Here is a 27,981-nt window from a genome sequence, read left to right as displayed (position 1 = left end):
GCCGGGAGCGAAAGGGCTATGGTTAAGTGCTCATGAATACACTTCACAGAGAGGCGATAGACACAGTGTGACTTCATGCCTGAAGCATCTTGGACTTGACTACAGCTCGCTCATGAGCTGTGCGAGCTGATTAAACATGGGTCTATTTTCATGGTCACCACTCCAGCAGTCCAGCATCACTTGGTAGCTGCCAGAACATAAAACAAAATTAAAGATCCCTCATTTAGTCACAGTCATGCTTTGTTGTACTTTGTTTTGACATTATTGCTTTTGTAATTTTGTTGACCCAGGTCACTTTTGCAAAAAAAATTAAGCAAATATAAATCACAGCAAAAACAACTGCATTACAGGAGGAATAGAAGACAAATGCATTAAAATAAATAAAAATTCAATGAATAAAACATCTCAAAACAAAAGTTGACTCGGACAAAAAAACAATATTGTAGTTTCTTGGGTTTGACAATGGGGTGAATGAATTAGCTAGGTAAAGCGCAGATTTGGGGATTAGGATTTTATCGATGAACAGGGCCCAATGTAGATTTCTTCTTGCAGTAAGTAATGAGATTGGATTTCAAGTATAGGTCACAATGGTGGGTCCTGTATTGTACATCCACTGCAAATCGACGAGTAAAATGATAAAGCAGTTTTTGTCTGTTTCGTGTTTCATTAGTAGCTGATCTGTAAGAAGTGGCACAGTTGTCAAAAAGTGGTAGAACAATGGGTTCGAAAATTTGCAGGCACAATCAGCAATGTTTGTTTCTGTATAAAAAAAAAACTTAGTTTTTATTTTATTACTTTTAGATGTGATCAAAATGGGGTTTGAATGCAAGTTTTTAAGCAATCAGTAAACCCAAGTATTTGAAGCACTCCTTTTGTTCAAATTATGTTGTTTCTGATATCCATAATAGGTGAATGGAATTAAACTTAAAATTGGTTTAAAGAAAGTAGCAAGATCTTCGGTTTTTGGGGATTTAGGAGCAATTTCAATGACGACAATTGATGTTGAATTAAGTCGAAATCGTGTTGGAGAATTTGTTTGACTTAACACAGGATGTTATGCAACATATGTAGAATGCAATAACGTTATACTCGGGAAAGTACCACAGTTTACTTGATTTTCAGAGTGAAAGATGTGGGATTAACTCACACATTGCATGGGGCGAACTCGGGAGCATCCATGCGGTATCCATCACGAATCATCCTGTAGAATTTCCAATCCACAGCTATGTCTGGGTAAGGATTTTCACCTGCACAACAACAAAAACACGTATACCAATGGCAGTAGCAGTAATGAGGTTGGGGAAGAGCATTGGGTGATTTTGTACAGTTGGTGATTATATATATTTGGTAAGCAGTAATCACAAGTTAGTGGACGAAGGGAGAGAGACTGACAGAAGATCATAAACCAGTGCCAGAGATCTCAAGATCAGGGGTACGTGACACAGAAACGCGATATTATGAATACAAAAACTCAACCTTTGAGCTGAATACAGTGATTAAGGCTGTAGGCTGGGAACATGCAGTGTGTGAGTTCAGATGATGGTGAGATCTGAGTATCTGTCGCAACATGAGATGGATTTTACTTTTCAAGGTGATGAATGGATGTGATATTACTGCCAATACACTGAATGTTGCATAAATTAATTCTGTGAAGAACTTTGATTATTGGAAGTGGGATCCTCCCTCTTAACCACTACAAAACTAATATTTTTTTACAGGGAATAGGGCATACAGTCGCAACATTTATGAAAAGCTAACTTTACGCACCTGTCTTTCACTTGTGTAAATATGTCTTTGCTCATGTTAATTTGCATATTCCAACAGTGCAATGTCCTTGAACTTCCCACCCTGCATAGTCCTATAACTGCCGCCACTGCTAATGGGTCTTTGGCTGGCCGTCTTTGTAAAAGAACTGTTTAACTCAATGAGTCTTAACATCTGAAACAATGTATTTAGTCCATTGGAACCTCATTTGCCAGTAAAAAATATGATAATTGGTTTTTTACCCTTCTATCTGGCAACAAAAATGACACCTTTTTTTACGAGGAGTCATGTTTACATAGACCACAATACCTGCAGTCATAATGCAAACAAAAAAAAACTTCAAGGACAGTGCACATTATCAGAGTTATGTTTTTTGTTTGCATTATGACTGCAGTTATTGTGGTCTATGTAAACATGACTCCTTGTAAAAAAGGTGTCATTTTTGTTGGCAGATAGAAGGGTAAAAAACAAATTATCAATGCATTTAGTCTTGCTTATTGCCTCCCCCCTGCCCTGTAGCTCACCAAGAGAGAAGATCTCCCACAACAGAACGCCATATGACCACACATCACTCTGGAAGGTGTAGAGACTGTGGAAGATGCTCTCTGGGGCCATCCACTTCACAGGTAAGCGGGTCTGAGACACAGGGACACACGGGAACAAATACACATGCATACATATCTAGTACATAGAGTGCCAATTGTGAGTGATGTCAATTGTAATGGTAATTTAGAAGAGAGAAGCATCTTAAAATATAGGCGAGTCTATGCTTAGAACTATACAAATCTTAAAACCAATATTTTTTTAATTTGGCTCAACTAAAATGTTGGCCCATAAAATGTTAGAACTTATGTTGATTTTTAAACTGCCTAAAAAAGTTGTTTTAATCGACGGTTTTTCATTGTAATGTATTACATTTTAACATCTGATTTAGAAATGTGCTAATACAAATATTTGGCTCGCCTAAATTTGTGGATAAAATGTTTGCACTGTTTATGACATTTCATGACTCAGAATATAAAATCAGATACAGAAAATCATAACTTAATGCATCGGGTTTTTTTATGATGAGTATATAACTAGCATCAGTATGAAGTGGGCAAGGAACACGGGGGCACAAGGAGACAACGGGAGAGACGCAAACAGAATGTGGAGAGGCAGAACCACACAGATGGTTTTGATCATTGGTTGCGTGAGCGCACATTTCCTCGGGTGATGTAGTTGTCGTCGCAAGTGATGTCACGTGCAAGACCAAAGTCGCAGATTTTGACGACGTGAGCTGTCGACACCAGGACATTACGGGCAGCCAGGTCCCTGTGCACACACTGGAGATACATGAAACCGAACAGCAACATGATCACTCTCTATGTGCTATGAAGAAGGGTCATTATCTCGAAATGACATCTATTATATATGTCATTTTAAGGCATTGTTAGAGGGATCGTTATGAGGGCGAATTACTGGAGAACATTACCAGAGAAGTAAAACATTATTAGAAAGATATTTTTTTTTTATAAAACGCATTATTAGAGAAATACTGGTTCATGTACATGAAGAGAAGATGAAAGTGAATATGCAGACAAAGGAGGAAAATTACAATTATTGAAGAAGACGATAATAGTAAGGATAAATGATGATTACAGTGATAAAGAATGAATATTGCTTTGACGTTTGTGATGCTAATTGTGCTAATGAAAATAGTGATGAGGTGTACAATGATAATGGCATTTGTTGAAGATTAGAACATTGACGATGTTGCAGATACCATCGTGACTACTGCTGATGATGAAGATGATGGAGAAGAGATAGTGTTTTCAGGAAGGTCTCACTGTGCTAACCATTGTGGCCATTTGTTGTAATTTGATTATGTATTTATAATTATCAGCCAAAAAACCAATGACAGTATTATTTACTGAAGGAACATTTGTGGATTGTTGTGGCTTGGCTCTCCAACACACCGACGTGCTGTACTAGTGACGAATTGGCATGTTCTGTTACGTGACAACCCTTACTAGTTGGCTGTGTCGGGTGGTGGCCGGTTTTAACGACACATTTACATATTTACACGATCTAACCCAAAAACCTCTATTATGGACTGACAGTAAGATGGGCAGACAACGACGCATTAACGTACGTGTCTTGAGGCGAGGAAGGCCATTCCCAGTGAAACTTGGTGAGCAAAGCTCTTGAGATCTCTGAGCTCAAGGGAACGATCCTCTTCAATGTCATCACCATCACCGCCATCGCCACCAATAAGGCTATCTGTTGAAACACCCGCAGCACGCAACTCACACGTAACTCTCACAAAGGATAATTCCATGGTTCAGTACAGTTTTCTGAAACCTGTTATATTCTTCCTCGTCTGTCGACCTACCCTTATTACTTGCAAGTCTTCACATCGCCTTTCAAAACTGAGTTTCCTTGACGACCTGCCACAGCTTTACACCTCCAGGTGACTCAGCTCTCGGGAACTGATCACCTACTTTTGTATTAACACCTGATTATAACCCACAGTTGTTCAATTATACAATTGATCAGTTACAATGTTCGGGCCTGTGTTGCTGATAGAGATTAGATTCACCAAACGTCATGTTGCCTTCTTTCACAACTTTCATTGCTTAAAAGGTCACCCATCCACTTTCATTTTTAAATATTTCTTTCCCAGTTATATTAAAATTGACATGACACGGACAAAGTTACATTTGAGGCTCTACAGTTAGCAGTGCATCACCCTGTTAGAGAACACACCAAGGAGATTTTGTCACGTAACTACTTCTGAAATCAATTCAAAAGACCTCTCCATTCACACTGGAGGCACATCTTTACATGGCATGCAAAAACAATGCCCATTTCACATTAATTACACCAATTATTTGAAGTCTCAGAGCTGTAATACACAAAATGTAGTGTCATGTTTTTTTGGTGTGCAGTCATTGGTAACCAGGCCAAGACCATTTTCTCACTGAACTTGAGAAATTCAGATATAAACGGAGCATCTCAGTGGTGCTGGGTTAACACTTTGATACCTTTCCCATCCAGCCACCTCACCCATTCCCTTTATTAACAGCTCCACTTGTTACCTGTTCAACCACTTAAGGATGCTCTGACCTGGATGTTGACCTATTTACATCTGATAACTACTGAGTCTGCAGTCCTTAACCTCCTGTACATTATCTCGATTTGCATTGACAAACAACGGCCAATCTCCACCGTTCATGATGTTGATCACTTATCATTCTCTGCAGGCCATCAATGCTCCCTGCCTTTGCAGAGCTCGCTTACCACCAGTATTGTGCTCGTTTCTCAATTTAGCAAAATTTCTAAAGTTGTTTTTAAATCTGCCACCTGGGCTGTGATTGGCTGGGAAGCTTTTTGCGTTGCACTCACCTTGAGCCAATGCCCTGGGCAGATCACGAGCCGACAAATATTCACTCTCTTTTGTGCTCCTGCAGAAAATCCAAACAGCAATCGAAACTTTTATTTAACCACATTAATGCTCGATATTAGTGACTGTTTCTTCAAAAAGAGAAGCCTGGGATGTGTAGATACTAGTCTGTTTCTTCAACCAGGTGAGTGTCCCTTGAGATTGATTATGTCGTGCAGGGGTTTCTCCTGTCAAGCTGGGCATGGAACAATGCATAACTCGATTTAAAATTATTCTTACGTAACGGGCATTTCATATTAGAGTCGGTTATTTATAATTTTTGCAAATCATGGTGAAGACGGAGGCCTTCTCGCAGCCCGCCTATTATGCATTTACATGTTATCTTAAACACAACTAACATCGTAATTTAAGCGAAATAAATAGTTGAAGTTATACGAGACACCATGCATGGAATTTGTGCAATTCTTCACCACTATCAGTCTCCTCACATGGTGCAACCTCTCTAAACTATGCTTATTTATCATGCAGATCATAGAGATAGTGACGATAACAATAATGTATTGGTCCTGGCGGTGGGGATTTGAAATCGGGTTCTAAAGACATAGAGCACCGTTGCCTTACAAACTGGCCTGTGTTCCAGATATATTTACAGGGGATATTCATAAACACAAAACACCAAACTGCAACATATCTCTAAAAATGTGTTCTCATATGTAACATGTTTTTATTTTATTTTGTTTTACCCATTGGTGATAGACTTGATGTTCTTGTAGGGCTCGTCCTTGTCAGTGTCTTCGCCGTTGTGGATAGAAAAACTTGCCCGCTTGCGGCGAAGAAAGTTCAGGAGGTCCCCATGGGGGCAGTATTCTGTGACGATGAAAACTGGCCCTGTAGGAGATAAGGTCACAGCAATTCTGGAAAGAGTCTGCTACCATTAGAGGAAATGGCCAATGTAGCATGTGCCTGAAAATTCTCAAGACTCGTCGAAGATTTTCTGGACGAAGGGCAATATTATTATTCGTTCCTTAATGAGTATATCACATAAGTCGACAAAACTTTATCCGGCACCGTTTTCTTTAAATGGTCAATGATTAGCACCTCCAATTAGCACGGTTGGCTACGTACAGTGCGGGAGAAGTTCAACATACATACATGCAATGAAAGTCGACTGCAGTATTTTTTTCATATTGGTTGGGAGATGGTAGATTTCTCTGGCCCACCTGTTAAGTGCCTCACCGCACGACTAATACGATTACTTCGGACTTTTTGAAAATCAAGGGTCTGAAGTCGTCCACTAATCGTCCCTAACAGCAGAAACTGGTATGCCTCAGATAGTTTGTATCTCGCTTTATCTGACCGGAGCCATTTTATAATTGCACGTGGGGGTGCTAGCAGATCTCTTTCTCTGGCTCTGGTGATCACGTCTTGAATCTGGAGATACTTATAGAACTGATAATTTGGGAGGTTGTACCTGGATCTAATACATTGGAATGTGTTAATGTAGCCATTGTCTGCCAGGAGGTAAACGTAAAACTTATTTAAATAAGTATGAGCACAACCAGAGCATGTGGATAGCCAAGGTATCCAAAGGCACAGGTCAAACGATTTGCCAGTCGACCACATGGTCTGGTGATGCGACCTTACGCTCTTATTTTTTAACATCACTTTTCTAACTGAATTAAACACATTTGATTTTAGTTGTACGTATTTTTTTTAAAGAACATTTACATTATTTGACTTATTTACTGTCCAAAAGAGCCACTGTGACGTCGCGTGATATGCGGATGCATGCAAACTGATTGATGCAAAACGCTGCATCCGAGACCACATGCACCAGCTTAGTTGGCACACGAGCGTTATTCTTGTTCGTGTTGAGAATTTTTTAGAAGATGCACATTTCTTTTTTTCAAGGTAACCTGTCCATAGGTCCCTGAATCCTGGCTTATTTGGTGTTCTGCTTGAAGACGTTTTACTGCAATGCAATTTACAGGTCCTTTGTTGATCCAGTTCTGGATGAAGACTTCCCCTCTGCTGTGTCAGTCATAGAGGTGATTTTATCCATAATTCACCATGCTGGTCAGTGGGGGTTGATGAAGGTGGCGCCCAGGATCGGTTCACAGATATCACTCACCAATGTTAGTGATGGCTGGGAATCTAACTCAGGTCACTGGTTTCAAGGTACAATGCATTTACCCACTGCAACATTCCTCCACACCCACATCCAAATCAATCTTTAAAATGTCTTGTGCCTCAGTGAGGTTTTGCTGAGTATCAAAATAAAATACGCTGCTATTATTGCACCACTCGATTAAGATGGCAATCGAGATTAGTGCCACCCCATCGGTGGTGTAGCACTTAGGGAGACACTCTGACTTTAAATTGTCAATTTCCTGCAGTGTGATTGAGCTCCCGAGGGCTGGAGATTCTCGGTGATCTGTCACAAATGTTTTGCTTAGCCTCCACTCTGTCAATGGCTTAAAATACGAAATGTGATATATTAGACAATGTTATTTACTGGAAAATGATGCCCAGCTATATTGCAATAGAGGAATATAGTTTACACACATTGTAATGATTTCATGCAGATAGCTGTGAAACATTTGGCGATTATTCTCAATGGCATGCAGGAGAGAGGCACATTTTAAAATCACATGTTCTCACCTCCGATGGTACACGCGCCGATGAGGTTGACGACGTTGAGGTGATATCCCAGGTGGCTCATGATCTTCAGTTCGCACACCAGGGCCTCCGTCTCTGAGGAATGTGCTGTGGCTGCCAGCACACGTAGTATGTGACTTGTTTTGTACGCTTGTACTTTTGTGATATATGCCAATAGAATGTTCATTGTAAGAGGATGTTTCAATAAGCAAATAAACCTTTAATGATTGTGTAACCTGCTTGAGACATTGTGAGATGACGGGGAGAGGCAGGCAGGAAAAGGTCCATGGAGGATATTTTAAATGGTGAAATTGAACTGGGATTTGATTGGAAGACAGTGGAGAGATTTAGGTATTGGGATGAAGTTGTCTTGTTTATAGGTGTGAGTGAGAGGTCCGGTCGTGGCATCTTGGATCATCCAGTTTGTAGGGGGGGGGGATTTGTTTAGGCGACGGGGGAGAGAGTTGCAATTGTTGAGTCGGGTTGCGATGAAGGCATAGATGAGAGTCTCAGTGGCAGTTTGGGAAACGAAATGGTGGATATGAGTATCTCGTCTGGTGTGCACATGGCGCTTGCAAATGTGTCAGTCAAAGCAAGGTTTGGTGGAGATTTGCTGGTCTCCTACCACCAGGGAACATCGTCACAGCAGGGCTACTCCCTTCCACTCCGATCAATCGCCTCCTTTGTCCCCCCCCACCATTGATGATCAATCTCACACCACCCACTGCTCAAACCAACGCACAACCCATCTTGTTCGCATTGAACAATTCACTCCCCAGAAATGTAATACATCGTCACGACTAACAAATCACTATAAGATTCAAGAATATATTCTTATTTTATTGTTTCTGATATTTTCTGTATTAATTTGTACCATTGTGTTCACTCCATTAGCCTAAATCTCACACTAACATTTACTTTGCTTATAATTAGCAATACATGTATGTATGCGTCGTTAGTTGCTGACTGGGGCTTGAATAATTCTCTCCTCCCCTTCAACAGATCATGAACTACAATAATTCGTAGTTGAGATTGGATTAAATAATTTACTGTCCCCCCCCCCCCCCCATTGTGATGAACGCAGTGGCCTCTAGTCGCATTAGGGGTCACGTGAACCCATCGCATACAGGACATACATACAAATTGAAAATAATTGATTCTTACATACACGATAATACTAATTATAATAATTATCATGAGCGTATAGAGCCAATTATAATGAATGCTGAACATCTTCCACATTGAGAGGACAAACATCCGTCCAGCCGCTGTGACAGGAAGGCCAATGTCGTATGTATGCATGCATGTTGAACTTCCTTCGCACCGCACGTAGCCAACCGTGCTAGTCGGAGTTGTCAAGGGCACCTTTCAGCATCTTGACGGCCACCTTCACGGGCTGCTCGTCCGACGCTTCCAGGCAGTGAATGTGGGCCTCTACGACCTGGCCAAATGCTCCCGAGCCCAGGGTCACACCTACTCATGACAGACATCACCAGACAGCATTAGGAAGTAACGTGTCACTAATATCAATAGGAATGTAAAGATTATCCCCTCCTCCTTTGTCATTCCGTGAATGGTCAATCATTCAGGTTCACAAGCCGATTCCACAAGATTTGCTTTCATTTCATCTTAATCATCAGGTATGTGAGTATACAACTTGTTTTTTTTTTCTACCCTTGTTTTTACAGGTGTGGTCTCTCCTTTAGCCTGAATTTAACATTTGTATATAAGTTAACATGAGGTGCTAAATTATAATTAGAATATAATTTGTATTAGGAATGGCATGAAAGCTTCCTACTCCTAATCGTTATTGTTCAACTTATAAATGCTCATCAATAAAAGATATTATAATGTGCAATACTAATTTATACAGACATTACTTTTATAGGATTGTCTCTTATAACGCGGCTTCCTAATAACTCCCTTTGTCCTGTGTGGCTACAGCATATATGGCAGGAAGTAGGCGTGGTGTTCCCTGTAGTGGGTGTGTCTTTGCCCATATATGGTCTTGTGGAACCTGAATCGAGGTGTCTTTTGTATTGACTCTGCTCATAATCGATCCGACAGCTAAGTTCGAGTATTTATTCATCGAGAGTTAATCACTAGATAGATTAATTGCAGAACCATGGGTCGATTAAGCCCGTTGGTATATATAGCTTCCCACGAAACGTTTGTTTTACGGCAGATGGTGGGTCATCTTACACAGGCTCTCACCGAATGCACTGGTGAGTACATAACTACCCCAGTGAAGCTCTCATATCGGCCATAGGTAGATAGCGCTCTTGGTACGCATTTCCATTGGAACCATGTTATAATGATCTCCTAGAGCGCTGATTCGTATCACGCTCCATTTACCAAGAACGCATAATACAACCAACAGTAAATAGCAATAACTCGGTACTCAAGTACATCATCATCAACCTAGGGGTGGCCCTGGTATGGTCACTGAACTACCCCCCTATATAAACAGTTTTTTTTCCCTGGCAACCCACCCATCCACTCACCGTAATGAAAAATGAACTGTCCAATTAACTTATTAATTTGTCCAAGAAAAACATTGCAGAAGTAACAACATTACAACACACGTTTCCCACAAAAAGCTGATGACCATTTTTGTGACTGTATATATGCTGACCTTGACGTGCTCCATTGCAGCCAATAACCCAGTCAGTTCAAGACAAATGTTTTAACAGTCTACTCAACCACCTTAATGTTTTTCTCACAGCCGTATTAAGCTTTAAGGTGCTACAGGTTTCATAGCTGCTCGCATGTTGCCCATCGAGTATATTTATTCACCGTTCAATATTCTCTTAACGGCCGCCTCAAAGTTGTGTAGTGGTATAGTGCTGGCTGCTGGCGGAAAAGGGTAACTGCGGTGTACGGCAGTACACGTCAGCAGGCCACGATATATACGAGAGGGGAACATCTAGGGGAAAGGTCACAGAAGGGGCCCATCGGGAATCCCTGGGAACCCACTAGTAGGTTCCAGAAGGGGGGCGTGGCCGGGGCGGAGCAAGGCCACGCTGGGAGTATAAGAGGGGACCCTGAGCGGGATAACGGGGCTGTTGCGGGAAGTGAAATCCCCGTCGTGCTGTTCAAGATCATTGTCGTCACCATCTCGTTGTCGTCTCCGTCTTCACCATCCCGCGGTGCTGTTATTCAGACAGGCTACCAACTGTTCTTACTAAGTAGTGCCGCCGACAATAGACGGTCTTAATTATAATAGTGTGCACCCATGTAGGGTGTGTATATATCCCGATGGTGCTTGGTTAATAAAGAAGTGCCTCCAAGTATTAATGTCTCCAATCTGCGTCACTACAGTTGTAAGATGCTGCTGCTGTTGTGGTGGATTTTCTTTTTCGACTTGTTCACTTACATTTTCGGATTTAAATATTTCATATTTCTATATCCTTTTACCCCCCACCCCCCCTGAAAAAGAACTTCTTAGCCATCGTGGGTATGTCACGTGGTACGCTGGCACACACCAAACTGGAGCGCATCTCTGGGAAGCTCCCAGCGGGGGTCGTACGACAGCTGGGCTGGGTCCAGAAAGGTGTAAGGATTTCCTTCCGTACTCCCATCCACAATCTTCCAGCGGATCTCGTATCTCGGCCGCTGGAAAATATCGCGCAATTTTCACAACCAGCATTTCTCAGGCGGTAGAAGACAAGATCACTTTTCCTGCATTTATATTCTTTGGGTCTTTCGGTAAAGTCACGTAGATGGAACAATAAAATAATACAATAATAAAAATGGAAATAAAGTGAATACAAAATAATAAAAATATCACGACGTTTTGATCGCAACACAAGCAATCGTCATCAGGTGAAACTAGAGGGGGGAAAGCTGCTGAGGCAGGCTATTTTAAAGGTTTTAAATGGGTGTAGCCCAAGGGTCATAAACGCAGTGGGCGGGGCTAGTGATGTTAAAGTGTGTCAACGTAAGAGATTAGCATGGCAATGTAAACGGCGGCTTTGTTAGTGTGAACCTGTTAATGTTAAATCAGAGAGTCGAAAATAACTGCTAACAGCCAGTTATGACAAACTGTGAAACAGGGAGACATGCAAGGTAACATTCTCTTCGTCAATTGATTCACAGTGACATTAGACAATGTTTCTTCCAAAGTCGAAATTGAAGAAACAAAAGATGCATTTTAATGGGGAAAACATTCACCATCTAACTTTTGCTATCGATGGAATCATCATAAAGGGAAAGGACCGACAGCAAATGTTAGAAGAACTGGACAAAATACTGCACATTGGGCTCAGGGTAAAGAGGAACAAGAGAAAGGTCATGCTCAACTAGCTCGCAAAGCAACGAGGATGTTTGTTGAAGCAGCAAAACTGAAATATGTTTAGGCTGAGTTATAAGATAGATATTTGCACTCAGCACCAAAGTCTGGTTTCAGTTTAAACTTTGATCCCAAAACCTGATCTCTGAAAGCAATTAGAGATATTGGTTTTGAAAATATTTACGTGCACACTTAAGAGTGCATATGGGGTATGTGTGTTTATGTGATTATATGTAAGTGTGTGTGTGGATGCACCTGTATATTAGGCTAATTGGCTTTGTAAAATATTTTCTAACATTAAGGACCATATCCATGCTTCTTTGCACAACTGAAAAGTGTGCAAAGTGTGGAGAGATACATTCTGGGAATTATCTAGAGAGATATACAAAGGATCACGTGGTTCGGAAATCAAAAGCAAATTCGAGACATTGACTTAAATTCATGGGCCTTGAACAGGGCATATAAATAGCGGCAGTGGAATATCAACTAACACAGCGAACACACTTGGGAGACAACCACCACAGTGATGGATTGATGAGCTTAGCTGATGTGCAGGAAAAAAAATGGATCATGGCCTCACAAGAACATGAGGGATTAATTTATTGTGGCTATTAATTATGACGATGTATAGCCATGCGTGCTCATATATGTATGCACATATATACATGTCCACCTGTCTGTATTTGAAGGCGATCAGAGCAGACGCGACCAGCAGCACCACAGCTAGGCCCGAGGCGATCGACAACTCCAGCACTGAGCGCATTCCTGCCGCAGCTGGTGCCACAACTCCCTGAAATCTCCCCACTGATCGAGAGAAGGGCATCGACAGGGTAATCCATGGCATAGAGGGTGGGGCACAGGGAGGGTTCAAAAAGGATGGGACTAGAGAACCATAGAGAAGGGAAACTCCAGGGGAACACACGGGCCCAGACAGTGGTGGTAACGGAAAATATCGAGGACAAGGGGATGGAGTCCATATGGTAAGAGTGTGTGGGTTCAGATGAAACAGAAGGACAAGGGGGATTGCCACAAAGTGATACTCATTTCAACAACCCCAACCGGGATTAGAACTCGCAACCTTCTGATTGTGAGTCACTCCTACTCAGAATTAGATTTTGTTTAACCAAGTGTGAACTCAACAGCCCACCACAGTCTCATTTGCAAGAGTCACCAAAATGACAATAAGCAAAAGAAAACAACTTACACCACTGAGGCACTGTGGTGAATGAAGCAGTGCCATTGGCTTGTAGAGGGGTTATCTGAACCAATTATATGAATCAAATTTTGTACGGCTGATATTGATGTAAAGCAACAACTAGAATTTTACATTCAGATGGTTGAGCCAGATGATTGCATCAGCGGAGTGCATCGCTATAATGATGCCTCCTTAACATTTGTGAGTTAGGCATCGAGTTGTTAAATGTCCCATGGTCTGTTCTGGGTGACCAGAGTTTTTACTTTCCATTTGTGCAATTCATATTCGCGTAACTTGACGCACGCCTCACGCTCTTAAACTGTATTGTTGAGCGCCTATAATCATCACCAGTGTCACGACTCCGTACCATGCAGAGCCACGGGTAGCGACGCGTTGGCCTCGCCCAGCTGGTTGTGCGCGTGGCACATAAGTGTAAGGTTGCCCGACAAAGAAGGTAGAGTCACTTGCGAACGAGCCACGGTGAGGCCTGCACGCTCGTGCCTCACATCTGCTTCCAGTGGAGAGGGACCGGTTCTGCCTGAACACCTGCACACCACGTGTGCATTCACGCACACACACACACTGAATAAACAACTCAACTTCCCCCCTGTTTCGCACGAAAACCATAATACACATAGGACAATTTTAGGGCAATCATCATAGATTACCGGTGGCCAACTGGTGTATCCCGAGCTGCGTGCGGCTCTTTAATCCACCACATACGGCTCTATTGAAGGGGCCATACTATCACAGTAGCAAACAATAATGAATGTCTCCCGTGTTGTACCGAAAACACTTGGCTCTTTGCAGAACTCATCGGTACTTTTTGGCCCTTGGTCTGTTACAGGTTGGCGACCCCTATCATATATGATCCAGTTGATGTTGTGGAGGTGATGATGACATTGTTATTAATCATGGTGTTGTTTATGGACCCACCCATTATTATGCAGGCCCTCACAGATGACCCAGGAGATGTTGGGGAGTGGATGACCCCATGCCGTACACTCGGCAGTGTTCTCCCCGACCACCTTGAGACTCACATCACGAGGACGCTCTGTCACAGACACCAAAAAACACTCTCCTTTAGTGAAATAAACCACCATATCCAGGTGCCTTTTGCTTGGTGCTTATATGGCACACATCATACAGAGTACTCATTTGAGGCTGAGCTGACCTAAGGGATGCTCAGGCAAGGTTCAAGTACCGGTTTCTACCGGCTTTGTGTATCAGGGCGAGGACGTGAACTTGGTTCTCTGAGACCGTGAGGCAGTATACATTCCACTGCACTGCTGCTCACTGCTTTTAAAATTCATGACACAAACACAACGCAGACAGCCACATAAACAGCAACATTGCTGCCTTGAGAAATTGGGTCTGAGCACTCAGCCCGCATCAACTGAATTCCTAAGTTAAATATTGTTTCCTATTACCATGAGATGAATTTTCCATCCACAACTCATGCAGAACAATGCATTATTCTGTATTTAGAGAATGGCACACACAAACAGATATCCCACAACTATTTGAAAGATCCAGTCAAGCGACATTTTTCTCTGCACACACTGCGGGGGTTGTTTTTCCATACTCTGCTATAGAGACATATTCATCGCAGTTAAGTAAACAAAATATTCCCACAACTTTGGCCAAAGTGAGAAACAAAATATGATGGTGTTGTTTCAGTGTCAAGAACAACGCGTACATTATCAAACCATGTTGGCATGTTTTACCACGAGCATGTGTGCTTAATGCAGACTTGCCTTGTGATGGGTGTCTATTTGGTTCTTTTCGGTTAAGTCACGTCTAAAAATAAAATAATAAATTAAAATAACATATTACGACGTTTCGATTGCAACACAAGCAATCATCATCAGGTATAAAAGAAATAGCAACAAAAATCTAACTAGAAAACTATAGACAGACATACAAGCAGACAGACATCACAACGGCACACAGAGAGAGGACACAAATCGGCACAAAGAGAGGGGTCGTTTCTGTGACGGTCCCTTAAATAGTTTTCTAGTTAGATTTTTGTTGCTATTTCTTTTATACCTGATGATGATTGCTTGTGTTGCAATCGAAACGTCGTAATATGTTATTTTAATTTATTATTTTATTTTTAGACGTGACTTAACCGAAAAAAAACCAAAGAATAATTCCTGCAGTCACGAAAGCTCCTAAATTAAGATTGTCTATTTGGTGTTTGAGCATCTTAATATCTGTATTCCAGCTGGAAAGGGCAAAGCCGAATTTTTTTTTTCATCATAGGGGTTTGGTTAACTTTTTGGTGACCAGGGTTGGAACAAACACTAATTACACTTGAGAACCTGGCTTAATCACAGGCAGCTGAAACCCAAACTTAAACCCAGCATCTCACAGCAGTGACGGCTGTGTTTTGATCCCTAAAGTTATCTCTGAGTGTCTCACTCAGATGGACGAAAATTAGATAATGTATCTGAATGCAACTACATTTCAAGATGCTAGACAAATAGGAGGGCATGCACATTGAGGAGGCTTCGGTGTAGGAACTTTTCAAAGAATATTTTCAGATTACGCAACTGGAATCGACATAACAATCATTGCGCCCCCCCTACTGGGAACAATTGGCAGGGTCTTCCTGAAAATTTGTCACGAGATTCGGTGAGACTTTTCTGGGTAAGCCAGTGTAAATAAAAAAAACATGATATGCAGACACTTAACAGAAGAAATAAAGTCAAGCATGGGCATTAAACCTGGACTTGCTGAGCTGACATTGATTGTGATGGTGGTGCTAGTGATGATGATGTTGCACGGTACAGTATATGTCAATGATATTCTGATGATGTGACAACTGTGGTAATTGAAATTCGTTTTTTTTCTAATGGTGTTGCTATGAGATTAAAATTACGATGAAAATAATGGTTACGATGACCAAGATGGTGGTGATAATGATAGCAAAGAGAATAGTGTAGGTAGTCACGATGATGTCTGTTCTCCTGACAATATTGGTGTTGATGTTCATGGTGGTGGTAATGGCCACTGGTATTACCGGTGACAAGTATTGGGAAGGAGATGTTGGCGTGCTCGTAGCGGTGACTGGCATAGAACGAGTAGATTCCAGACTGGGCCCCTCTGACGTCCCGCACCAGCAGAGACACCAAGCGCCTGTGTGTAATCATAAGAATCATGATGAACATCAGCATCCTCATCGACACTACCATCATCGATTTAAAGCTTTTGTGACTGCAGGGATTCATCTTCTTGGTTCTTTCGGTAAAGTCACGTAGAAGGGAAGTAATAAAATAATAAAAATAAAACATAATAAAATAATTCTCACGACGTTTCGGCCACAACGCAAGCAGCCGTCCTCAGGTGACATTCAGACGCTGTCTCCCCGACAGACCTGGTCTTCACCTGAGGACGGCTGCTTGCGTTGTGGCCGAAACGTCGTGAGAATGATTTTAATATGTTTTATTTTTTATTATTTTATTACTTCCCTTCTACGTGACTTTACCGAAAGAACCAAGAAGATGACTACCATCATCATCATCATCGCTAACATCATGTGCTATAATCATGGGAATGTTTTCTCCATTCACATTTATGCCTTTATTTTTCCAATACAATTTTAAGAAAATATCTTATCTGACTCCCCATGTAATATGTATTTTGATACATCCTTCATGCAATATTAGTACAGCTGTTCAATTGTTCGAAATTGTTTGGAAACACAGTTGTAAAGCGAACAGCTCCTGAACTAAATAGCAAAACTGTGGACCTGGACTAAATTAGCAGACATTTATTAAATGTTTAAACATTAATGAAAGATCACAATAATTAAATCATGCATCAATTATTATTCTATTCAACAAGAATGATACACCTGACTAGAACTGCAGGCCTATTAGGCTCTTATTGCACATGTACACATTGTTCACGAAGATCATTGGCAGATAATAACAAAAATGTCGTTGAAAATACACTCCGTTGGCAAGCAGGGTTTAGGAAATGTTTCTCTCCCATCAACCGGAAACTATTAATCAGATTCTGGAAATTACCAAAGATTTTCAAATAACATTGTGCCAAGCCTTCATAGACTGTGAAAAAGCATTGGACGAAAGCAAATGGATCGGAATCCAGATTCGGATTCGCTCCTTTCCTATTCACTACCATACACCGTAATTACACTGCCATTAAAATCACATTACCATATTCACCGGGAACAGCCTTAAATATCACCATCACAACCCAAACCATTACCATTACCACGATAAACATTGCTTTCACAATCATCATTACTACCATGATCACAATCACCACCATCAACAAAAACACCCGCCATTCGCCACTAAGTGGCGGTGACATCACCAGGGCAGGGCGCCTGTGCCAGACCAGGTCAGACCAGGTGCACTGAGGCCACGTGAAGTGTAGATGGCTCGTTGACAGGTCACGGGACAGACCCAGGTGCCATGGGTTGAATGACTGAGATGACTGGCAGATGAACCCCCTGTGCCCCCTACTGTGCCAACTTGCTGCATTTTATCCATCTGGCGTTCTTCTAATTTTGAGCATCGCTCCTTTGCCCTTCGTTGTTGTTGGAGGGCGACTGCCTCAAACTGACCAGTAGCATCCTTTACGAGCCTCCTCCATGAGACTGATATTGATACCGCTAGTACCAGTCTTCGGCAAGTCCACTCAGCTCCACATCCTTCCATACCGCATTAGTCCATCTTTTCTCCAGCTCGTGTCGTACCCGTTTAGCCCCCTCTATCCAGCCAAACAGAAGCTGCTTGGGCTGGAGCCAGAACCGGTCAAAAGGACCTCCTGTATTATACAGAAATCCAGGCGGTACCAATCCATCTCCCAACAGAGGAGTGGCAGCCTCTAATCCGCAATGAGAATCCGAACATTCCACGTGGTTAATCGCAGTAGTCTCCTGTTCCTGGAGGAACCCCGAGAGGGGGGTTCAGTCTGGCTCTGCCAGTCACCACCATTACCACCATTTTCACAATCATCGTTATCACCATCATCACCAGTGCTATAATCATCACTACCACCATCATTGTCATCGCCAACATGTTGATGAAGATTAATGCAAAGGTTGTAGCGCTGATGTAGATGATTCTAATGCAAGTCACATGGGGGCGACGCAGACAGGTGTGGCAGTCGTGGTTAGGTTACCCGTCCCCGCAATCCTCGCTCAGTGTCCGATTCATGTGCCTCCAAGCACAGGACGTGGGAGTGGGGTACGCGTCCATCTGCACCGCCAGAGAGACGTCCTCTCCAGGCGCCACCTCCGTCTTGTGGTCTTGACCCAATTGCGACAGTCTCAGAAAGCCTTTCTCTGAAAACGCCACCAGAGGCCACAGCAGCAGCATCCCGCTCACGTGTGCAGTAAGTTTAATACGTTTCAAGTGTTAAGTTAAGTTTGTTGAACCAGGTGAGAATTCAAGAGACAAGGATTGGTTCATTTGTGAGAAGAACCTGGGTCACCAAAATTGTCATTTATTAACTAATAAAAAAAATATTCTAGACTTGAAGTTTTCGTGACTGCAAGGATCCATACTCTTTGGTTATTTCGGTAAAGTCACGTAGGTAGAGAAAATACTTCAGCAATTGTTTTCGCTGTTGTTGTCCCAGCCTGATGACGGACGCTTGTGTTGCGCCGGAAACGTCGTGTTTTGTTTCATGTTATTTTCTCTACCCCCGTGACTTTACCGAAAGAACCAAAGAGTAATAATAAAATTGCCTGGGGAGGGGCTTTGGTTTGAATTGGTACACTTATAATATGACTGACAGTAACACATTAACGTGGTATTTCGTAACAAAACAAATGTGCATTGATTACAATGTAAAATAGGTGTTTTGACTGGCAATGTGGTGGTTGAACACAGTACAGATGAGACAAGCGTGTCAGTGTGGTGACGGAGCGAGCCTATAACCACCGTCCTCGACTTACGAACACAATTATCTTCAAGAGACCCGTTCTTAAGTCAAACGGGTCGTAAGAACAATTTATTGAATTTAAATGCCCATGCGGTCAGTGTTATGAAATATGTTACGGATCAACAAAAAAGGGAAGCATTTTAAAACTAATAAATAAGAAGAAACATTGTAGATTTGCATGTAACACTATAATAACTGTATACAGTATTATATAAAAGACATGAAGACAGACACACACGGGGCACACACTGACGACAAAGATCCCCCGCGTAGCCTTAACAGACTGTTGGGGCAAGTGCTGTTAGCGTGCACCTATGAAGGCCGGCACGGAACACGAAGGGGTGGGTGGGCAGCAACAAGCCCGGCCGCCTTTGTCTCCCCAGTGGCGATGTTTACACACCGCATAAAATACTCATTTGAGGCTGAGTCGACCAAGGGGAGGCCCAGGATCCATTCAGATAATGGTAAATGGTGTTGGTCTTGAATCAAACTCGGGTCGCCAAGTTCGTAGCAGAGTGTGCTAACTATTGTACTACCGCTCCCCCACACACACATACGCACACACACTTTCACACACACAAGACAAAGATCCCCCATATAGCCTTAACAAACTGTAGGGGCAAGTGCTGTTTGCGAGCACAAATGAAGGCCGGCACGGCACATGAAGGGGTGGGTGGGCAGCACCACGCCCGGCCGCCTTTGTCTCCCCATTGGTGAAATTGACGCACCACACCAGGTACTCATTTGAGGCTCAGTCGACCTAGGGTGATTCCTAGGTCCAGTTCAGATAATCGTTACTGGGTGTTGGCCGTCAGCGGAAATCGAACTTGGGTCACCAGGTTCGTAGCGCAGCACGCTAACCGCTCCACCACCGCTCCCCACACACACACAGACACTCACTCCCAGCGCGAGGCTGACTCATTACAATCTCGTAGAGGATCGCTGTGGAAGTGCGAGTTCGCGTTTTATGTCAATCTGTTAAATACATATTTATTTCATGGAAGCTGGTTTGTATGCCAGGGTGTTCGTAAGTCGATGATCGTAAGTCGATGACTGTCTGGATACATAATATAAATCCTGCAGGGGGCGTGGGTTAACCACGCCAATGCTGGAACTACAAATGGGACATTTGGTGAAAGGTGAGGGTCAGGCACGTGAGCGGGAGAAGAGACGTTAGAGGATGAGGCGCGTGAGAGGGAGAGAGGAGAAACAACCACCACGCTGGAGCAGAACCGCGTGGTGGTCGTTCTGAAAACGAGTTCTCCAGCCAATGGCTGCAACCACTCGCCAGCTGAGCCGTTAAACCGAGCAAACACGGGAAATGCTGCTACAGTTGCTGAAGGACTGCACTCACGTTCAAGGAGTCAGTCACTCCAAGAAGAAGAAATTGCCGGCGAGGCCAAGCCTAGCTACTCCACTGCAAGTGCGTGAGCTAAGTCAGCGACTATGTGGCCAAACAGCATGACATTGACCGAGACTCCCAGGATCAGAATGGTCTGAGTACGGGCCAAGACAAAGGATCGGGAGCGAGGCCGAACGAGGGGGACCTCTGTCCTCTGAGTCCTCCTCGGGGGCCATCTCGAAGACAACGAGGGACCTCATGAAAGCAATCCCTGCGACACTGATCCTGCAGCATACTACGTCATTAGATCATTAAGACGGGACAATAAAGGAAAAGTATGTTTAACACGTCGGCTTTCGCGACCCATATCCATAAGAGGGGTTTTTTTCGGTTAGATCTCGTAAATATAAATGTGTCGTTAAACCCACCACCACCACAAGACACAGCCAGTTAGTAAGGTTTGTCACGTAAACAAAACATACCAATTTGTTACTAGTTCAGCACACCGGTGTGTTGGAGAGTAAACCCACGAACATTTACAATTAGAATAATTACAACCAGCCTCATCAGGCGACAGCCAGAGTTGTGGAGAAATTCTCCTGATTCGGTCTTAAATCGAGGGTGTCGTCACTTGTAAGCCAATCAGGTGCGAAGACCGGGGGGGTGGGGGGGGGTTAATGCATTGGGTTATTAACAGTTACGCAACATAGGCAATGTATGTACATAACGGATGCACATTATGCATGCACGTGTACATTATAATACGCTTCCATAAGCGTATTATAATTGCTTGAAAGCGTATTATCAAAGAATATTCTGTTTAACTGCATGCCTATTCATACGTCGACGGCGATTAACTGTGAGCAGCCGATTTTTCTCACCCAAAAACGTCAGAACGTATATACATCATGTACAGGCATAATGCGCATACGTGGTGCACATACATTGTGTATGTTGATACATTACCCCCCCACCCCACTGGTCTTCGTGGTAGCGATAGAACAATGAGGAGGGGGCGTTTGACGATTAGTGAGTTTATGAATGGAAGGAATCAGTGAGTGCTGGATCATCAATTGGATACCACTACTCTGGATGCACATAGGAACCTGCTTCAATCTTACATTGTTGCCCCAATTAGAAAAACGGTGGTGCTGAGCTCAGTGCTCAGATGTGACCATCACAAGCTCGTCGAGCAACCGTTCCCTTGGGATTGCCATTTGGTGCATTGGCCATGACTGGCACTGGGCATTACCCAGGACTGTGAGCGTTGCTCCAAACTGGGCCTTGCCCAAGTGGCTTGATGCGATGCAGGTGAAATTGCCAGCCTGTCTCAGCTCAGTTTGCGCAGCCGAGACACGCAGCGTCTTGATGGCGTCCGTTGTATCGACATCGGAAGAATAGGTGTGGACAAAGAGCTGCACACACACACAAAACACATTTTCTCAAATTACAATTGTGTTTTTGGGGTAACGTCATGAAATGTATTCATTCAGAACTCTTGCAAAGCAGTGCATCAAAATGTGTATTTTAGAATGGCCTGCGGAAGCAGATATTGCAGAAATACTACTGAAATGCCTTCCAATAAAAAAATATTTTTTATTTATATACACCTCCCATATGAGGGCACACTTCCAACATGCCCTTCTATGGAAACAGTCAAACCAATATTCGTTAAATTCTCCGGACTGAAATTTAGTAATATTAAGTCATAGACAATTTTGCTTTGTCTATTTGTGCCGATTTTATTGGGCAAGCTAAACCCACAAACCCAGATTCATACCCAGTTAGCATTGACGACTCATTGAACTTACCCCTGAGCCACAAAGCCACCTTCTGAAACTTTTTGAAATTCATTACAATTTACTTTAAAAAATGCATTAGGTATGTATAATTTAGTTTAATTGTATATCGTGATAAACTTGTATAATGGATAGTAGATTAATTAAGTTCTATGTAATTCTTCAGGCCAACCACTTGAGGCCATTCTCTGACACGACAACGTGAAATGTTGCCACATGTAGTTTCATCTCTTTGCCTTGGTGCTATAATCCTGATACTATTGTGGGACTCGTATCTTTGGCTATTTAAAAAAATCCAAAATAAAAGTGGCTGGGTAGTTTAGGGTCACAGCAATGAATCACTGAGAGCCTGTGTTTGAATTCAGGTTTTCAGCCGTCTGTGATTAAAGCAGCTTCCTAAGCATCGTGATGGAGCTTCCTAATTATGACATGATGTCCGCAGAACAAATGTTAAATATTTTGCGAAATTCCAAACTTAACATTTTTTAAACAATATATATGAAAAAAACTCTTACCGCAGAGTTTGAAATGTTCCATTCGACATTAAATTTCATGTCTACATTGCGGCCAATGCACTCAGCCCAGAAGGGCTCCCCAACCAAGCGGAAAGGAGAGTTGAGTTTCACGAAGACCTTTGGAGCATGGCGAGGCACTGGACATACAACAAACACCACCATCAACATCACCAACCACAGGATCACCAATGAGAATAGGTTTTCCCCTTTTATTTCTGGCAACAAAACAGGTGTTAAGATGAACTTGCGTGACGATGCCCCTGGCAATGCATTGACCTTCTTTGACAGTATTAAATTATGATATAATAGGGGTTTCCCCTTTCTGGCAATAAAACAGTAGTGTTAAGATGTTAAAACACCAAACTGAAACCTTTGCAAGGAATCATGTCTGCATTAACCACATATACTGAAAATGCAAACGAAAAAACATGCTCTGACAGTATGTAAATTGTATTTGAAAGCTGTCTCAGGTGTGGACCAATTCGTTTCAAAGGCAATGCATATATTATCAGAGTATTTTTTTCATTCCGACCACAAGTATTGTGGTTAATGCAGACATGATTCCTTGTAAAAGGTTTCAGTTTGGTGTTTTAACATCTTAACACCTGTTTTGTTGCCAGAAAAAAGGGGAAAACCTTTTCTCATATTTTGGTACTGGCAAAGGAGGTCCCATGAAGGATCACCAATATTAAAAACTTTAACTTCGGTGTAATCTGTAGTCGTTACCCAGTTTAGACTCTTTGCTGATTACAAATATTACAGTTTTGGCAACATTAATAGAGAGGAAGTTAAAACCAATCCAAGATGAGACCGTGTCAAGTTAAGGTGGGAGAGTAGACAATGAAGTTGTGTAGATGCAATGGTGATATAGAACTTGGTGTTGGCCTTGAAGTGATGGTTTACATTTAAACTGGAAATGCTATTACCTAGAAAGAGGAGCTATAACGTCGGGAGGCTGATGATGGACACCATAGCACAGAGGAGAAGATAGTCTTTGTATGGAAATGTAGAAGGGGAATTTAGAGGGTACGAGCAGAACCAAGAGAAGTGCACCAGCGATACCTACATAGTTAAGGAGACGCTGAAAGGATGGAGGGGGCTATGAAATCAGACAAAGGGAAGTACATGGATTAAAAAATATACGCATGGTGAGGACATGCTTTTTAATGTTAAAATGTGGGCCTGGGCAAAACATGTCGCTAGAAGGGCTGATGGCATAATGATGGAGTGACAGCCAAGGGAGGAAATGTGCCCAACCAGGGAGAGGGAGAAACTATATAAGCGCAGGTGCCACGTGGATTGTTACTTTCAGGATAATGAAATATAGTCATGGCTTAGTGAGATCTACATTCAGCAGTGGACTGCTCATGGCTGATGATATTGTCGTAGTTTTTGCTCAGTTCCCCGATTGGGCCGTTGTGAGGCCCTGAGAGAGATGCTCTCAATGGTCAGACACGAACCCAGCATCTTTACAGTTCTGGTTCAGAGCTCTAACACTGCCATTGGGAGGCCACAGAGGCTGAGAGACACTTCATCTTATTGTTGATCGCATCTCACCTCTGTAGATGTCCAGTCGAATTGGCTTAGAGGTGTTTGTTCTCCCACCAAATTCTGCCTTGCAGACATACCAGCCACTGTCGTTTGGCGTTACATTACGGAGCGTAAAACCATCGCTGTCCGTTGGAATGTAGCTCTGCTGCATACACGCACAGAAACAAAAATCCTCTATGCAGTGAGTTGCGAGCAAGTCTAGTGAATGAAGGGGTCCATGTTCTCGCCAGACCCATGGCTGGCTGCCTGTGTATTCATCCCCAGTGATGATGTCTACACACAGCAGCAACTCATGACTGAGTTAACCTGGGCGACGGGTATAGTTAAGATATAAGGGTAACCAGATGTCTAGGTTGTAGTGCAGTTCACGAAATTGTACCACTGCTCCGTATGATGCATGGATTGTCTTGCCTCTCATGGTTTTTTTTGACCTCGCAATAATACAATGTAACATTATCGTCTCTCTGGTATATTGCTCCAAGAGGGGTTTTGGCCGTCGTAAAGCCACCCTACCCACCACTACCATTTCTGCGCACTCTCACCCACATCCACAACCGCCACCGTTACACACTCAAGCTGCCTCACTCAAATCAACTTGTCTTTAGCTCAACCCCTGACGCCTGCATATTTGGAGTTTACATGTTCTCCCCGTAGTCGCGTAGGCTTTTCTCCAATTCCTCTGGTTTTTTCCCCTACACGTTTAGAAACATAAGTTTAGAGTATTTGGATGTTATATCTTTCCACGTGATAAGCTCCTTCGTTGAGCTATCATTTGTGACCAGGTCGCTTCTGACAAAGAGCTGTATAGCTCAGTGGGCCTTACCTGCTAAAATAAAACATCGTTTAATTTCGAGTTGCCATGTCTCGTGGGGGAAAAAAAGCAGCACTGCCTGTAGAAATACACCCAGAACACGTTCAAGCCCCTGTCTAGAGTAAGGAGTGGGACGTGAAAAGTAAGAGTATGTGGCGTAAATAAGAGGCGGTGGAGCCTAAGGAGGAGGGGTTTGGGCCCAAAGAGGAGGGGTGGTTACTAAAGATGATGCCCAACTAAGTGACCTCCAATGAAAACATAGCCCCAAAACTGCAAACGAGTACCCGTACCCGGCCGGGTACGGGTACTCATTTGCGACCCTGGTGCGGCCGGGTACGGGTAAGGAATCAAAACCCGTTTGCGACCTCTGGCCGTAGATAGCCGACCCCCCGTGTAACTAGACAAATGAACGTTGATTCATCCTGCATGCTTTGCACTGATTCTGGTGGTGGGAGTTACGATATACCCACTGGCATCATTCATGAGCCTCGACAGACACGCAGGCACGCTTACTGTCTCACCAATTCGTCACGCTTCTCCAATCTCAGACCAGTGGAGCCACCGACGATGAGACACGGTAATTTGACGTCGGTTGCTTCTGGTTTCAGCAGTCGTTGAGAATTCGCAGTAATTCTGCCCTCTGTGGTGCGTTGGGGAAGGATGCACTCGTTAACAACAAGATCAACAACCCGTTTAAGCTAAATATTTTAAGTTGGAATCTACATAGCAATTATGTAGCTGCAAATCAAACGCAAAAATGCGTACAAAAGCAATGACTGTGCCCTTATGCATTACGCAAAAACGTGCATCGGTTCCTGGAGAACTGCACTCTGGTCCCTTTAGTCTGATTATAGCAATTATAATGAGTCCCTGCGGCAAACAAGATATTCGGAACCTCCTTTAAACGTCATGAAACTCGGTGAAGCTTTCTTGGGCAATTATGAAAACAGAATACAGCGCTAGGCAGTAAAGTACACTGCAAAGCAATGATATAATCAATATACAGGGGTGCTTCATAAATGTTCATCTCATGTTTACATTCCCAAGCCAATGGTAGGAATTCCACGTTTCTATGGTTTAGTCTATATTTTATTGATACCAAGGACATGATGGGATAATCTTTCACCCATTTACGTAAAGTATATGCAACGGTATCTTGGGTGTTTTTATTAACAGTTGCTGAGCTCAGGAACCAATGCCCAATACACAAAGTAGCCAGCAACAAACAGCGAAATCTGAGTTTGAATAGCTATGCACGCTACTGTGCATTGCGTATACATGTGTATATTTACAAAAGCATATATTGTGTAATGCTGTAGTCTTCACAATTCAGTTACCTTGACTAAACCCACACATCAGTAAACAACAACAACAACACAAAACAGACAGCCTTTAGAGCTACTCACCCATAGCAGCCAGTGCCACGGCCAGAACGAGCCAGATCACCAGCACAGGATTCATAATGGCCAAAATGCAGCGTTCATCTGGAATTCTTGCTTCACTGGAATGGACCATAAGTGGTATGCTTCCCCCTTTGTCGTCCTAAACATATCCTGCCTTTCAGCCCCTCCCCGCATATCCCTCTTCCACCCAATCACCAGAGGTGTGGACTCGAGTCATGTGACTTGGACTCGAGTCAGACTCGAGTCATGAATTTGATGACTTGCGACTCGACTTGGACTTGCATAACAATGACTTTGTCCCACCTATGAGATGTGGACTCGAGTCATGTGACTTGGACTCGAGTCAGACTCGAGTCATGAATTTGATGACTTGCGACTCGACTTGGACTTGCATAACAATGACTTTGTCCCACCTCTGCCAATCACCCTAACTGCCTTTGACCTTCTGTGCCCATGTCCCCTCCCCTCAGTCCCTAATTTCTCCTTTACCTCCCCCAACACAATTATCCGTACCCCATCTATCCCCCAAAACCCTCCGTCCACCATGCCATCTCACCCCTCCACCCGAACCCTCATCTTCCCTCTCAAAAAACAAAATTAATATCAGTCAAGCTAGTAAAACAAGTGAGTTTCTCCGTCAGACGGCATACTTACTTGGGATCTTCAGCAGGATCATTCCTCACTCAGGGTTTCGGTGCTTTGTGAGCAGGTAAACGAAACATTAAGTGGTTCATTGATTGAACTAAATGTTCACCCTCACACAACTGCGGGTGCATTAACCATTAGTGGGCGTGAACTATTCGAGATAATGCGAAGAATAGAATGTGTCGTGATCAAAATTTGTCGAATTCTCAGGAACGACTCGTAATTTAGTTATTGGTAAACACAGACCATGAATCGTACCCCACTACTGTAAACACCTGGCAGGACCCTCCTGAAGAAGGTCTTGAGGCTTTCAAGGGTGAACAAGCGTAATCATAACACACACATCGAAGTATAAGACAAAGACACACATTACACATGGACGTAGTCTACGTATGTCATGTATAAGGAGAGCCTGAAAGAGATGGGATCTGGCAGAATATCACACGCATATGTGGATCTGCATTTGTCGTCTGTGTCCATGTCCGTGTGTGAGTGTTGACTACATGAATTACATCCACCAGGTGTGGAATAGACTCTGATTCCATTGGGATCTCTGCATTTTAACTATTGTATGTATATATATATAGAATGTGATAATTGAATCATTCTCACATCTCCCTTAAGTCGACATAGCCTGGTGTGGTGTGTAAACATCAGAAAATATGCGTGGTGCTCACCACCTTACACCTCAATTCGCTGC

At 42.9% G+C, this 27,981-nt stretch overlaps 1 protein-coding gene across 1 annotated transcript; it reads right to left on the bottom strand.

The window, feature by feature from the left end:
• Nucleotides 1-7: 7 nt before the first annotated feature.
• Nucleotides 8-26,748, bottom strand: LOC144932257 (macrophage colony-stimulating factor 1 receptor 1-like). The gene is made up of 20 exons (XM_078856199.1): nt 26,640-26,748; nt 25,755-25,873; nt 24,429-24,564; nt 22,872-23,008; nt 21,810-21,972; nt 18,451-18,613; nt 16,319-16,434; nt 14,230-14,347; nt 13,661-13,839; nt 12,772-12,902; nt 11,293-11,422; nt 9,173-9,280; nt 7,811-7,921; nt 5,893-6,037; nt 5,152-5,210; nt 3,899-4,026; nt 2,967-3,089; nt 2,289-2,400; nt 1,148-1,247; nt 8-187 (listed from the first exon to the last, which is right to left on the bottom strand). The coding sequence occupies exons 1-20, from the start codon at nt 26,746-26,748 to the stop codon at nt 100-102; spliced, it is 2,475 nt and encodes an 824-aa protein (XP_078712325.1). The 3' UTR covers nt 8-99.
• Between the last annotated feature and the right edge of the window lie 1,233 nt (nt 26,749-27,981).

This window comes from Lampetra fluviatilis, chromosome 5 (genome assembly GCF_964198595.1).
Source record: "Lampetra fluviatilis chromosome 5, kcLamFluv1.1, whole genome shotgun sequence".
NCBI classification, from domain to species: domain Eukaryota; kingdom Metazoa; phylum Chordata; class Hyperoartia; order Petromyzontiformes; family Petromyzontidae; genus Lampetra; species Lampetra fluviatilis.
The sequence above is the reverse complement of the archived record's forward strand: the minus strand, read 5'-3'. Positions and strand labels throughout refer to the sequence as shown.

What these genes read in the sequence shown, in the direction of transcription:
- LOC144932257 (XM_078856199.1), bottom strand. Translation starts at nt 26,748, where the DNA reads ATGGTCCATTCCAGTGAAGCAAGAATTCCAGATGAACGCTGCATTTTG. An exon ending in CGGCGCGTGTACCATCGGAG is followed by an intron (nt 6,038 to 7,810) that starts GTGAGAACATGT and finishes TATCTCCTACAG; the next exon opens with GGCCAGTTTTCATCGTCACA. An exon ending in ACTACATCACCCGAGGAAAT is followed by an intron (nt 2,401 to 2,966) that starts GTGCGCTCACGC and finishes CCTGTGTCTCAG; the next exon opens with ACCCGCTTACCTGTGAAGTG.